General features: G+C 39.8%; 2 protein-coding genes across 2 annotated transcripts; both read left to right on the forward strand.

The window, feature by feature from the left end:
• On the forward strand, positions 1-4930 carry LOC139131839 (phospholipase A2-like). The gene is made up of 2 exons (XM_070698125.1): positions 1-296; positions 3670-4930. The coding sequence occupies exons 1-2, from the start codon at positions 215-217 to the stop codon at positions 4128-4130; spliced, it is 543 nt and encodes a 180-aa protein (XP_070554226.1). The 5' UTR covers positions 1-214; the 3' UTR covers positions 4131-4930.
• A 967-nt stretch (positions 4931-5897) lies between these two features.
• Positions 5898-15044, forward strand: LOC139131838 (polyprenal reductase-like). The gene is made up of 5 exons (XM_070698124.1): positions 5898-7634; positions 8095-8246; positions 9084-9275; positions 9855-9992; positions 13770-15044. The coding sequence occupies exons 1-5, from the start codon at positions 7456-7458 to the stop codon at positions 14018-14020; spliced, it is 912 nt and encodes a 303-aa protein (XP_070554225.1). The 5' UTR covers positions 5898-7455; the 3' UTR covers positions 14021-15044.
• The last annotated feature ends 687 nt before the right edge of the window (positions 15045-15731 follow it).

A 15731-nucleotide genomic window follows, 5' to 3' on the forward strand; every position in this document is an offset into this window, starting at 1 on the left:
ATCTCGGGGTCGTCAGCCCACTTGATAGTACCATACGCAGTAGTGTACAGCGTAACTTTTGGCCAAGTTATCACCTGGTGCACGTGTGGCTTGCACACACAGCAGTGAATAAGTGGTTTCATCCAACGTTTGTCCGCTGTCTCCCCACTTCCATCCATCTGTCATCATCTTTGCAGCTGTCGTCGAGGGTTGACTTGTATAGCGAGGACAGACGATGAATACGCTTGCGGCCTTCTTGCTCATTCTGTCGTTCGTCGGTGTGTTGTTGACGGTTAGAGGCAACTCTATCAAACGCAGTAAGTACATATGACATAAATCTCACTGGACAGCCTACGTCTTACCATTGTTGAAGCGTTCTGTTTGTTCTCTTCCGTACAGTGGCGAATATTCCGCTGAAGTAGGCGTAATTTCAGAATTCTTCACTCGGCTGGCTGCCAGGCATGCAACATGGTCAGATCGAGAGAAAACGTCCACAACAATGGTTTCTAAGTTTACGTTAATGAAAATAACGAACGCTGATAACCCGGGGCTGATGCCCATTGCGTTCCTTTAGCGTTAAAGAGAGTGTTTTTTGTTCGTAACCAGAACATATAATGGCAAGAATCTTAAAGAAGTGCTTTTAGTATTTAAAATAGTGCTGAAAAAGCAAATTACTCATGACGTAACAGACGAAGCTACACAACAATACACACGGATAGTTTATCGAGATTTCACTGCTACCTCTAACCACAATCCCTCCCTTAAAGTTTAGTGGAGGGACTTGCTGTAACAATATACAAAGTTCCAACCTTTGCGTAAACTATTATCGTCATGGTTGCTATCACATGTAGGGACCTTGAATTCCCATAAAAAAACATTGTCTGCGTATATGAAGCTCGCTAGCGTTTTTCAGAAATAAAAACATTTACACTCGATGATTGATTTTAGCTTGAGGAGTGCAACACTTTAGCAAAGCGATCGATTCTGGACCCTTCTCTATAACGTGGTGGCCTAACCTTGATTGGAGGAGAGTATGCATGCACTCTTTAAAACGAATCATCAAAGCCAGTATATGTGAGTTGAGATTCATGAAAATGGGGCATGTTATTCCTGGTCCGCTTTCTATTGACTTACATGTATATCTTGGAAACGTCTTCAAACACTATTGTGAAAGTGGATAACCAAGTTGACGACGTCACTGCACAAACGAAAGACAGTGAGTGAACAGAAGCAATCGATGCCATTACATAACGCGCCTTTTTGTGATGAAGCTATCGACCGTGTGGTTATCTGTACAAGGCTTTACGAGAATTTCAATGCCATATAGCGGTTGAACGCCATGTTGAAGTACACCTGGATATTTGTGTTCGCCAATTACGGTTCTGAATACAAAGATGGTGTTCGTATTACATGCAAGGCAGTCTAAATGTTTGTAGATATTATGAAAGTGACGAGACTGGATTTTAGAAAATCAATGGAAAGGCCACAAATATAACATAGATTAATGTCACATGTATCTTTCATTTTGTTAATTTGGTTTTTGCTAGGCACCCGATCCAACACCGCATTTTGTTGTCGGGTACTCCAGACGCCATCGCCCTGTATTTAGGGTATCAGGTGGAGTTATATATTGACGTCAACACTTAACCTGGAACGGTGTAAACTAATCGACATGAAATGACGTGTTCTTGTACATCTTACTTCGTCATCACTATGTTTTTCTCCATTTGAAAGGCGAATTCCACTAGCTTCCACCGCTACCTACAGAACTATTATCCCAATTTGAGAGGAGTTTGAATTCAAAATGAGTTTAAAAACTGTGTCCTTTAGAGGACCCTGTACAGGGTTATGTTTGATAACCATATCACAAACATCTAAAATTTGGCCTTGACATCGTCTGACTCTGCTCAAGTTCGAGGTTGAATTTACTGTGGCCACGCATACAAAATACATTAGGTGGCAAATTTAATAGGTCTATCGTGATCACAAACATCTATCAGATGATTTCTTTCATATTTTCATTGCGTGGTCACGGTCAAGAACTAGATTCGATATTTCAATTTTGCTGACTGTGTGCAGCTTGCAGTCTACACGAGGCGGGAAGGAACTCTGCCACTGAAGCAGTAGGAACACAGCAAACAACTTGACATTTTTAACCAAGAAACAGAAGCCAGATTTCACCTCACTTGTTTCGAAAACATAAACACACTAAAGCGTGTAATACACAAATAGTTCAGTTTTGAAACGCGTGACGTTCGGTTGCTTGTATGGTACGACTTGACTATTTAGGTCGCGACCCTGCAATCTGCATACAATCGTGGAAGTAGGCCAATGGTCTTTCCTGATTCAATATTCAGATCTACACACATAAGGACTTTCAAAAGTGGTGCGATCATGCCATGTGAGTTTTTACTACACTCAGTATAACAGAATCTCTAAAAATAAACATGGCACGACGTTTTGAACCTTGTCTTTGTGGTATGAAGTAGTCTGAACGAGAGTTCTGGTTTGCATTCAGCAGGTCGGTGGACGTAAACAGATGCACGTGAGAGAATACGATGTATACAGTGTACTGTGAAAAAAGGTTCAATGTTTTGTAAAAGCAGTGACGCCTCAGAGGCAGCGCAAGATCTATGTAAAGCAACGCACTTCGTCAATTTAAGATGCGTAACGGGCAAAGATCTGTAGCTTAATGTTTTTGTTTTTGTTCTGCACGTCATCAACTGTCACGTTCGACAGAATCCTATGTTTGAGGGGTAGACCGTTAAATCTTTGGAAAGAGTTATCAGAATAACGATATGCAATTTATTTTCGCTCCAAGACCAAACACTATTTCTTTCTTTTTTCTGGAATTGCACACATGTTGTTTCCAGTCTCGTCAGTAATTAGTTTTTAATTGGTAGGACGACTGCACTTTTCAAACAATTTCTACACATATTTCCTCTCTGAGCACCACCTATACCAAGGTCTCTAGCAATATCTCCGGGCCCGGCCTTCCACCTACACACACCTCACAATAGTTTGTCGACCTTTTATCCGAATCGCCCCCCCGGCGGACGGATTTCACACATACATCACTTGTGGTGTCAGATTGTTACCATAGTACCGAGATTTATGAAGTGGCGTGATTTCAGGCGTCATAAATGTTCTTCGTGCCGATTAATATTTCCTGAGATCAGACACTTTGTAAACAAGTTTCACAGACATGCAATCAACAAATTGTATATTTTACAAGTAGAGGCTTGTATAATTGAACTAGACCGCGCTACTGCCCTACACGAATCAATAAAGAAGTCCCGCAATTGTCAAGATAGATTTCACTTGATGTTTTCAAACAAAGAGATAATAAATCAATCGATGGATAAAATTTAACACCTAATATATATCTGCTTTCTTGTTTTTGGAACAAAATATTCATGTTTCTTTTGTAACGACCGTTTTTGAGCAATGTACAGACAAAATGCGATCGGGAATCTAAACATTGCCATGAAGTATTCTATTGATTACAACGACTGTCCATCGGTATCTGTACATATCTCCACACACATTTAATTCACTGATTTTCTGAAAGTACTTAATTTATTGTTTTTGGTGAATGTGTTTATACTTTTTCACTGCAAGCTCAATACGCTCATCTATTAAAAGTATCCGCTGCTTAACGGAATTTACTTCCAACTCTTTGGTTTGCAGACCCTGGCTTGTCAACGAATGAACTAAGTGAGCTAGTCCGACAGCGGAAAGACCTGGCCAACTACATCTACCCGGGAACGAAATGGTGCGGCAAAGGGGACGTGGCGGAAGACGAAAATGACCTTGGCGAATTCGTGGCCACCGACAAATGTTGCCGCCAACACGACCACTGTCCCAGATACATTGAAGCCTTCTCAACCGACTACAACACGTTCAATCCTTTCCCGTACACGGTGAGTGATTGCGACTGCGATGAGGAGTTTTACAAGTGTTTGAAAGATGCCCACACAATGGTTTCCGGCGACCTCGGAAAACTTTTCTTCAACGAGCTGAGAGTGCCGTGTCTTGACTTCGATGAGGAGGATGTCTGCATCAAGAAAAGTTTCTTGGGATGGGGATGCAGCGAATATGGCAAGGGAACCAAAGCCAAGTTCGACAACAGTTTCGACGGAAACTTCTGATAGATAGAAGTGTACAGAACAAACACACACACACACACACCTATACACACACACACACACACACAACACACACACACACACACACACACACATTAGTGTTTCTTTCAGAATGCTACATTCGCTATCTTCAAAGGTCGTACCCCATTGCATCAATTCCGATGGGACTTCTAGACTTTTGAGGGTTTTGAAATCTCGGTCGTTCATCGAAATTTTTCGTGTCAACCTCATCTGTCTGATTTTCTGATTTTGCAGTGAAAAATGCACCGTAAAGTAACATACTAGCGCGAAGGCTCAGAATAGTAAACAGTGAAAGGTTTCCCGGCGATAATTAGAGCTAATCACGTTCCCTTCAACAAATTGTTACAGAGTAGTTATGACAACAATTTAACAAATCAGTTTAGGTCTGAGGCATCGTGCCCCAGCTTCCGATACAAGGTACCTAGCGGTACACATCACAGAGTAGCATGATTCGATGAAACACTGACATGCGCACGCACCCAGCAACAGAAGGACTATCACACTGACAGAAAAACTATATTCATTCCAAGAACATTTTCCACTAAAAACACATGATTCTTTGCTTCCTATTCAAAGTGAATTAATAAACAATGTCGATGTGTTTCTAATAAACGTTATTTTGACATGTTTTTTTTGTTCCAATTTTGATTTATTTTGCATTATTCTGCATTTTTTTTTGACGAAAAACCATTTGATTTATGGTTTTACGAGTCTTCCCATCGTAACGTTACCTCAAAATATATGCAATAACATTCCAACATTTTCTCTCTCGAGGCTGTAAATTCAATGCTGTTGGTGTCGTTATTTTCCGTATAGGATTTTGCGAGTGTAAATTTAAAGAAAAATCTCTTGAAATCTTTGTAATGCTTGTACTCACTGGTTCCCTCCCAAGATTAATTGTATCGTCTGTTAATTCTCGTTAGCATCAACATGTCTGCCTATGCCACTACTTATTCAATCGTAGGCCATGTCTTTGCCAAAGGGAATGAAACAATTCATATATTACCTGCCCTGGAATCGAATGATCTTCAATTGTTGTCGACATTACGTTAATATTTGAAAGAGTTCAATTTTTATTCCACATTGATTATTGACATCATGTATGCCCACGGTGACTTTGTGCCGCTGTCAAAATATGTAACTGAAAAATATCAGTGTAAGACCGATCATAGCATAGCGCAGGCGCAGTAGGTATTCTGATCGTCAAATATCATTTTTTATGGCACGCGAAAACATGTAAATCACATTTTTTATCATTTTTTATGGCACGCGAAAACATGTTAATCACATTAATTTGCCATATGTTCAATAAGAGATGTAGCTTTCGAACGAAAGAACCACGTTTTCAAATAAGTCTTTGCGTATAATGGTCGGTGCCCATATATTTCCGCCTGGATGATGAATGTGTAGTCTGTCTGAGCGGTTTCTTGGCAGGTTGTGATTAGTTTTATCCGTATCGGTGGGTTTGGAATGGACATAATGGTATTTTTACTACACTTGACAGCGGCGAACTTTAACTTGCTTCTCGATCTCAACTGGCATCTTTACAAAGGTGGAGGGGACGTGGAAGTACGATTCGGTTGTTTTCGGGAGTTTGCCGGACGAAAAGCCTGTCGCAAATAGACTGCATCGGGGACTCATAGTGGGGAGAGGGGGAAACTGGGTGAGAGGGCAGCTCCGAATAACAATTGTCTATTTTTATTCCAAACATTACGTTTGTTTGCCAACTGTCATAGGCAAGGCTGATACAGTCGTTATTATCGGTTCGACAAAGCCGCTCAGCCTCATTATCAGGTTGTTCAGAACGGAGTCATAACAGTGTCATGCCACAGTTTTAGTGTAGCTCTTTATGTTGTTCAAGCCCAGTCTGTGACGTGTAGAAACGGAGTATTTGGTTCTGTTACATCTTCAAACATGTACATATATAGTTTATGTGCGTGTGAACGTTATCGCGTTATCATTTATAACTGAATTTTGTGTCTGTACCGGGATCCAATACAAGCGTGTACATCAAATTTCGCCAGTCGAATATGAGGAATTTCAAAATCTACTGAAGAGTTTGACACATTTTAAGTGACATTTACTATTTACATCGTGAAAAGGTGAGGGTCCCGTTCATATCACGTGCGTGATAGAAACAAGATAGTCTACCTGGCATGTCCTCACTGCGCGCTTTTCGGGGTCAGGCGACGGATTTTCTGATGACGTCACGGTAGGACATTGTTACCATACAGTTTGATCCACACTAACAATGCGGATTATAATTTACCGTAGCATCTTGTAGTTTAAAATCGCTGTAATGATATGAGATGCACCCTCTTTTACAATATTGGCCGTGCTAGAAGTGCCGCCATGACGGTATCATTTCAACTGTGCCTCTTCAGGAAACAATATCGCTGATAAGTGAAGATTGTTCTAAGCGTACGAAACGTCAAGTCAACATAACTGTGAATGAAAGTACGTAACCTAGATTCTAGCCAGAGGTAAAAATCAACCATAGTTCGTAAGAGCAATGTCTTTAGCTTTTGCTTTGTGTTTGTTTGTTTGTTCTTGCAAGGCAGGAAAGGGATTTTATACTGTCACAAAGTTACTTGGAACAGAAAATTACAGTACATATTGGATCATCAGTCTCCGCTAAGCTTAAAACTTACTCCACAATTCAGTAACCACGTCTTTTATTCTGTATCAACAAACGTGTATTTATCCAAACAAGTGAGCTATAGTTCAATCGTATTACATAGCAGGGCTGAGGCAATGGTTTCTTTGCACTGTTACTTTGATCTCATCAAAATAGACTGAATTTAACTTATACCACTCCAAGACGCATTTCTCCGACTAAATGTTATTTATGACTCTTAAATACTGTTATCATCATCGGAAGAACTCAACAACTGAACGCCACGCAAAAGAAGACAAGATACTTGAAATTGACGGGCCAGATAAAGTCTTACACAGTATTATTGTTCGATTCTTGTCCACAGTTTACTCTGTAAAATGGGCCGTTACAACTGGAATGTTTACTGAAAACGATAAACTTTTTATGAAGGGATAATGTTTATTCATTAAATGGAATCTTGATGACAGACATATCCACCGACAACATGGGAATGTATGTCAAAATAACTGCCTGCCGTGAAAACAGTAAACTTTTTTATGAAAACATTGTTTGTGGAAGTTAAGTCTGCTTCGATACCGCCCTCATGGACAGAGAATGGTATTTCGTTTGTTTATTTGTCATTATTGCCAAAGAGGGCGTACTTTGTGAGAGCTGCAACATCTGCAAAGATCAAACATACAGCGTGATAAAATGGCGGCTTCCATCCTTTGGTGGTATTGGGTAGTCTCAACGGTCGGATTTGTGGTAGCATTCATCTTTTATTATCATGTACCGTTGCCAAAACAACTGAGAGAGTTTCTCATGTATGGAAAAGTTCGGACTAAAGGCCAACAAAATGTATTTGGCCGCTACATGGATGTTCCCAAAAGGTGAGAACATGATTATAAACACTTTTTTATAGTCCAAAACTCTCCGTAATCCAATTTGTCAATGACAATTTTATATTAATTACATCTTCATATAAGTGTATTCCACCTAGAATAATATTCTCGAGGGTGTATAACACTAGAGCTCTGTAAGTGTAAGGACTATAAGGACCTCTGTAACGGACCATTCACTGGAAACAGCAAAGTACAACCGGTATGCATGGTGTGACTACGTGATTGGTTGAGGTACGGATTAATTGTAGGAATACCCTTCCAAATTCCACCATTCACGATTGGCACCATAAACAAAACTATCATCACACGGTATTTATTTGGGGAGGGGAGGGGGCAGAGTTTCCATTGATCGTACTGTAAAGTGTTATAATGCTATATTAGCCCTACTGCGAAACACCGAACTACCATGTACTACACTGTGAATACTGGATGTGTTTGTTTTTGCCAGGTGGTTCAAACATTTTTACCTGACCTCTGTGATCTGCAATGGTTTCATTTTTTACACGGTCGTCTGCTCATTCTTCATGAACCAGACGACTCCACCATGGTTTACCAAGTTGCTAGGCAATGTCAGCCAGTATCCTGCATCGCATCCCACAGGTCAGTATCATGCGCACTGCAGTCAGAGCTTTCAAAAAAAGAAAATTACTTAAGTTGAGGACCATGGCTTCAGAGTTATCGGTCACACAACAGAGTCAAATAGACAAGCACAAATGCAGGTAAAAGATAAGTTTTAATACCAATATAAAAGTCATCACCTTTTCTAAAGCAGATTATTTTGCTTTATAGCTCCAAGGGCTCTCCATTGACCAGAGCGCCCTCTATGATAATGAATGGTCTTTGATGCAATGAAACATTACATGTACTTTTATAGTGCTGATGCAAAGAAAGTTCCAAAAATTCCTTGATAGCCACTAAGAGTTTAGAAATGGCTTGATTTAGAGGGCGCACTACCACTGACAATTATGCATCAAGTATCAAACATGCAGTAATTTTTTGTGATTGTAGCTCAGTGTCACAAAGTCAGACAAACTTAAGTGGACTTTATGCCATGTCATATTTTACACAAAAAGCATGGATGTCCTTCAGGTGCTGCTATGATATCAAGTGTACCAGCCAATTAATTTACTTTATTAATTAGTAAATTTGTCGATTATACAATTAATTTAGCATTTCATATAGTGTTACATTGTAGCACATAATATTGCTGTACAGTACAGATTGCATGGATACTGTTTCACACCGTACTAATGTTAACAGCTGACTAGTCTAATAGTCCTGTGAACAGTATAATGACTAATGGTTCTCCGTACCAGTGTTCCTGTGACTTTGCACACTATTGCATGTCTTCTTGTCCAAAATATAGTTACATCTAAGAGTGAAACTGCTGCATACGTTCAGTCTTGTAATTCACCATGTTGACGTTTTGGCTTCCAGTTTCTCATACGTCAGTCTTGATAGCCCAGTGCATGATGGTATTTCAGGGAACCCGTAGATTTCTTGAATGTCAGTTGATAACCAAGACCTCGGACTCCAAGATGAACTTCATTCATTACCTCCTTGGGATGACCTTCTATCCGGCGCTTGGACCAACCATCCTGTCACAAGGACCTGATCTGTCAGGCAGAGGTACAGATTGTTTCTAATTTATTCCTCAAAACATACGAGAGTCAATCGTATATGTCAACATAAATGTGTGATATTAATGACTCAATTCATGCTACATAACTGTTAAGTTTCTTTCTGAAAGGAGGAAGTTAAAAACCAAATTTTATTCAACATTTGAGATTACAGTGATGACAAGTGTGTGTTGATTCAACCATACTGGGTTAGATGATGCATTCTAAAACTGAACCTCAAACGGTTGATGAATTCTTGCAGTGCAGAAAACCTGTGCGGTGGTAATTTGTACCTAAATATTGCCGCATAACTATAACCTTGTAGTGAGACATTGGTGCTTATGACTATTCTGCAATACTGTGTTTTAGCTATCTTGTACCTTTTTGTGATAAATTATTCAAGTTGATACTACAAAACAGATCATCTAAGAAACCATTTCAGGTTTGGATTGACGTAAGATAAACCTGTTTTGAAACAGGCATACATTATTAGAACATTACTGATGTTAAGTTTTCTTTTTCAAAAGGAAAATTTGTTACTTTAATAGAAACACTAAAAAAGGTCACCTTTGTTGTTTTAACTTAACAGCACCGTACAAGAATGTAGCAGATGTGCTGAATTACATTGAATGGTATCACATACTTGGTATCTGTCTGTTTCTGTGGGGATCCTGGCATCAGTACAGAATAAACATCATCTTTGCAAATCTGAGAAGCAAAGATGTAGGTGAGTGCAGTCATAATAGAAAAATCTAGACCGTCTTGAACAGAAACCTGTCATAAAGTAAAACAAACATAGTAGATTTGTTGCTAGGGTTCAAAAGCATACTTGATTTTAGAAGTGGTGCAACATTACAATTGTTACTTAAAATAATAATATCGGTGTGAGGAGAGGCAAGCCCATCAATACATCAGTATTTCAAGGTTACTTCCCTTAACAAAAACCTGACATTATTTCATATTTGATTTTAAGAAATGCTCAGTACTTTTTCTCTCCCATAATGCATTTGATTTTCAGTAGCAGCAATTACACTCGTAGGTCTGTAATCAAATATAGCAACACATCAACAAGATTTGCTGCTTCTGGCAAAAGTTTGAAAACATTTTATCTTGGTACACCTGTCTTTATTACCGATGCTTGTGGTTATATCCTATGGTCCATTATTTGTACTGTTTCATTTAGAACATCAGTGTATCAATGTACCATTCGTACTGTTCCTTTACAGTGGTTTGACGACTTATTCGGACACCAAACTTGCTAATTACCCAGCAACTTGGCTGATGATATTTATCTTGTTCACATTGGCAACCCAACTGAAATTTGGGCCGACGCAAAATAATTGTCCTTTTGGGATTAAATTTGGTCCGTGTCCACACTTACCGGTACCAGAATTAGGGCCGACGTAACTTTACCTTCCTTTGTGACCTCTGACCTGTCAAAGTTCAAAATGGCGCATTTGAATATGGCAAGCTGTTTCTACTGTTCATGATTTTCCTGTGTTTTTACGCACAAGAAGGGCAAATATGACTACCACTCACCCTTTTAATCATCGGAGAGATCTTCACCATTTATTGGATGAGCATATGGTATATATAAGACGCGGTGGAGAAATAACCAGTGCGCGGCATTTTTGACATGCCTCTCTAGTCTATTACGTGCACTGTGGAATCGAATGACATGGTCTCGTTTGCGGAACAAAGGTTGGTGGGAAGTTCAGCGTACATGGGATGATATTAAAATGTAAAGACTGGATTGAAAACTTTCGATAGGTGTAAACTTTAGTTTCAAACGTCGTTTGTTTTGTGCGAATAGTGTGACTAGTTCAACTTCGATCCATAGCGGAGGCCTGGTCAACTGGGACCAGGGCCGACGTAACGTGTCCACACTGGCGATTTGCGTCGGACCAAATTTTGCGTCGGCCCTGAGTCGGCCCTGAACCCCCCCCTTCTAACCGGGACCAAACTGAGTCGGCCCAGGGCCGACTCAGCGTGTCCACACTGGTTTTTTACGTCGGCCCTGGCCCTGGTCGGGACCTGGGCCGACGCAAAGTCGTCAGTCTGAACGTACCAATTGAGACTTTGATCAGTAATTACCAAAGCACTTTGGTAATTCACCTCAAACTTGATACTTGATCTGGCTGCAGTAACTCCATGGGTGGCAAAGTGTAAACACAGACGCTGACATCTACAGTGCATGCAGTGATAGCATAAACCAATTTGAGACATGAGTTTGCACTCAAAGTATTCAACAGTACACCCATACAAAAAATTGCTGAACAAAGTGATGAAAATGGCACAGGACAAATACAACTTGCATTGCAGTAAACCTGCCCACTGCACCAAAAAGATTTCTGTAACTTCAATGGACATCATGCCTGATTGAACAGTCCTACTTTAATACTTTTCCGCTCAATTCGTGCTGATTTAGGCACAATTATTGAACACCACACAAACTTTCAATCTCTTTCCTAAATCGACTTACACCCGAAGAAATTGTAAAGGAAGCTAGAATACAGAAAAGATTTTCAATATCTCTATCTTCATGAACGGGCATTCCTCGATCACATTTATGCTGATAGACAACCATTGCCAAAAGGCAGCAAAACTCAGAAACGATTCCGAGCTAAACTGACACAGTATTTCATATTCCTGCATCAAATGAAATTGAAAACACAATCCCATCAGTGACATTTGGTAAAATTTTCACATGAATCATATCTTGAAATAAAAAAAAGTGAAACAAAGACGTCTTGTACTTTGCCGATCGACAGCACAGTATGTGAAGTGGCATCTGCATTGCCTGCACCTAAAGGCAACCCAGTGTTCTCAGTATCTTATGAAAACAACAACTGCCAGTGAAAGCTGTAATATTCACCGGTAAAAACTCTTCACAGATGAAAGGATAATTGCTTCAAATGAATGAAACTGCAGGTTTTAGAGGAGGAAAACCAATGGCGGATGCGTGGAGTGGGAATATTCTATTTAGGTGACGGAGACGGAGGGTCATAGGATTAAATAAACTGGATAATGTAGGATTTTCCTCACAATGCTGTAACAGGAATTCCAATGTCAGCTTGTTTTAATGTTAGTAATAGTTTTTCTGCTCTGAAAAGTAATTTAACAAACTCTAACGACCCATTGTACTCTCCTAACCTCTCCGTAGTAACACCGATGAACAGCACACATGTACATATGTTGGTTTTACTGAGGAATGCTGTTCAGTGGAATGCCAACCCCTGGTCACAAATTAGTTTATGGCACTAGTATGATACTTATCAGTGACTTTGCATACACATTGTGTACCCCATGGAGCACTCATGCAGCCAGATCAAGTATCAAGTTTGAGGTGAATTACCGAAGTGCTTTGGTAATTACTGATCAAAGTCTCAATTATCTTGTTCACATTGGCAACCCAACTGAAATTTGGGCCGACGCAAAATAATTGTCCTTTTGGGATTAAATTTGGTCCGTGTCCACACCTACCGGTACCAGAATTAGGGCCGACGTAACTTTACCTTCCTTTGTGACCTCTGACCTGTCAAAGTTCAAAATGGCGCATTTGAATATGGCACGCTGTTTCTACTTTTCATGATTTTCCTGTGTTTTTACGCACAAGAAGGGCAAATATGACTACCACTCACCCTTTTAATCATCGGAGAGATCTTCACTATTTATTGGATGAGCATATGGTATATATAAGACCGCGGTGGAGAAATAACCAGTGCGCGGCATTTTTGACATGCCTCTCTAGTCTATTATGTGCACTGTGGAATCGAATGACATGGTCTCGTTTGCGGAACAAAGGTTGGTGGGAAGTTCAGCGTACATGGGATGATATTAAAATGTAAAGACTGGATTGAAAACTTTCGTAGGTGTAAACTTTAATTTCAAACGTAGTTTGTTTTGTGCGAAAAGGGTGACTAGTTCAACTTCGATCCATGGCGGAGGCCTGGTCAACTGGGACCAGGGCCGACGTAACGTGTCCACACTGGCGATTTGCGTCGGACCAAATTTTGCGTCGGCCCTGAGTCGGCCCTGACCCCCCCTTCTAACCGGGACCAAACTGAGTCGGCCCAGGGCCGACTCAGCGTGTCCACATTGGTTTTTTACGTCGGTCCCGGCCCAGGTCCGGACCTGGGCCGACGCAAAGTCGTCAATCTGAACGTACTAAATATCGTCAGCAAAGTTGCTGGGTAATTAGCAAGTTTGGTGTCCGGATAAGTCGTAAAACCACAGTAAAATTAATCTTCATAAGTCTTGTCAAAATTTTTGTATAATGATATATTTTTTGCATATCAATGATGGAACTCTGACGTTATCACCTATTATCCCTATTGCAAACTCTGGATCGGAATTTCTTTTCTCATTAGAGCTTTGAATGATGCAAGGAGAAAGAGCTGGCATGTACATTGCAGGACAAAGTAAAATCACATTCATTGAATGGAGACTCATGTTGTAACAATTTCTAAACTAAATCATCACATCATTTTTTTTTTCATTGCAGATAAGAACACTCACAAGATTCCGTACGGTGACTGGTTTGAATACGTCTCTAACCCACACTACCTCGCTGAAATCATTATCTACATTGGAGGAGCTGTTGTCCTTGGTTGCCAGCACACCCTCTGGTGGTGGGTTCTGGCATTTGTCATCAGCAACCAGGTTGCAGCAGGGTCGGCCTACCATACCTGGTACAAAGAGAAATTTGAAGACTACCCAGCCCACAGGAAAATTATTATTCCCTGGATTTATTGAAATATTTTGACCTTTGACCTTTTGGGTAGACCACATTAAAAGAACAAAATCGTCTTTTGCACAGAATCCTTTGAACTCTGCCACCCATGATGTACAAGAATCAGTATTTCAGAATATATCAAGATCATGTGAATTGATAGCAACCAAAACTAAATGAAGTTATTTGAGATGTTAATGTCAGCCAAACTAAATAGGACTGAAAAATATCAGATTTGTTTCTGGTCACACTTCAAGACCTGCCTGTCACGTCATTCCATCATTGGTGCATTCAAGAAAGTCTCCGTCGTGGTGTTCCCATCAAACTAACAGCTAACTTACATCTTAAATTGGTCACAGATGTTGTATCAGTAAAACTAGTAGATCTCACATTTGGAGCTGCCTCCCCTTAAAACCCAGGATATGATAAACAGGAAGAGAACACTATTTACAGCGAGCTGGAGAAATGAAACGTTATTGTCTTTATACAGTCTTTACAGGAGTTATTCAGGGGAAAAAATAAGAACTTCAGATAATTTTTACCAAATGTCAGGGATCAGAAACAAGTCTCTATATCTTGGGCCACATAACAAATCTTAAACCTGCAAGTTTAAGTGCAGTTTTTGTAAAATTTCAAATATTTTTTCAATTTTTATCAGCGATATTATGATGGGCATTTTAATTTTTATTGATATACTACGCACAAACAATGCACTTGTTTCTAAGAATACACTGAAATATTGAGTAGAATAACCCAGACCTTGAACCAGCAAACAGTGATAAAATTGACCAAATCATGAAACACGTCAAAATCCTTGAAATAATTTTTCCCTCTGTAGGAACTTACAATTTTAAACAGCAGGTGATGTTTTATGTATCTGAGCAGATACACAGGGTTTACAAGGTGTGTGTGTTTGAACTCTGTGTTTCAAAGAGATTTAACACACAAATTTTGACCAGGCAAACAGCATTTGAGTTACCAGTCCTCAAAACCGTTTTCAAAAAGTCGCAATGTAATGATTCAATAAATCGTACCCATTCATATGTATATCCATATTGATGTCTTAAGTTTCTTTCTTTGCTATGTTTCCAATACAACGAGTATGAAGCTGTATATCGGCTAAATGTCAACAAAGAAAAGTCACAGCGTTTTCCAGTGATCACAGCGACATCACTTGGAGGCTGACCTGCAGCTCTTCAAAAAATGTATTGTCATCAGTCTTGAGATTTACACAATTGTCAAACACATTCACTGATTGGTCTAAAAATTAAAAATGAAGCAATGGGCCAATAACAGACAACTTTGCAAGATGGCCAGAGACAGCCTGTCTCTAGCTGGAGTTTCAAATGATCTACTTGCAGTTAAAAACCATGGAAAATTTTGTGTCATCCAGAAATGAGTATAATAAATACAAAGGGTGAATGTCATTTACCATTAAAGTTTATGCTCAGACAATTGATAAGTTCATCTAGTTGTGGACCATGCATGCATGACTGGAGCAATTGTTTAGCACTCAAAACTTGAAGTATTCACTTATAAAAACAGTATGAATGGTATTGTGTAAGTTTGCAGACCTGGAGATAAAGTCTCATTATCAACATAGAATGCTTAGGCATCATGAGCTCCTGCACTGCACGAGAAAGTCTATCAGCTGGATTTACCATGATAACCATGAAACGTAATGTTGGGATTTGCTCACCCTGGCATTGGTGTGTCAGGGTGTCATATAAGTTG

This window comes from Ptychodera flava, chromosome 4, assembly GCF_041260155.1.
Source record: "Ptychodera flava strain L36383 chromosome 4, AS_Pfla_20210202, whole genome shotgun sequence".
Taxonomy (NCBI): domain Eukaryota; kingdom Metazoa; phylum Hemichordata; class Enteropneusta; family Ptychoderidae; genus Ptychodera; species Ptychodera flava.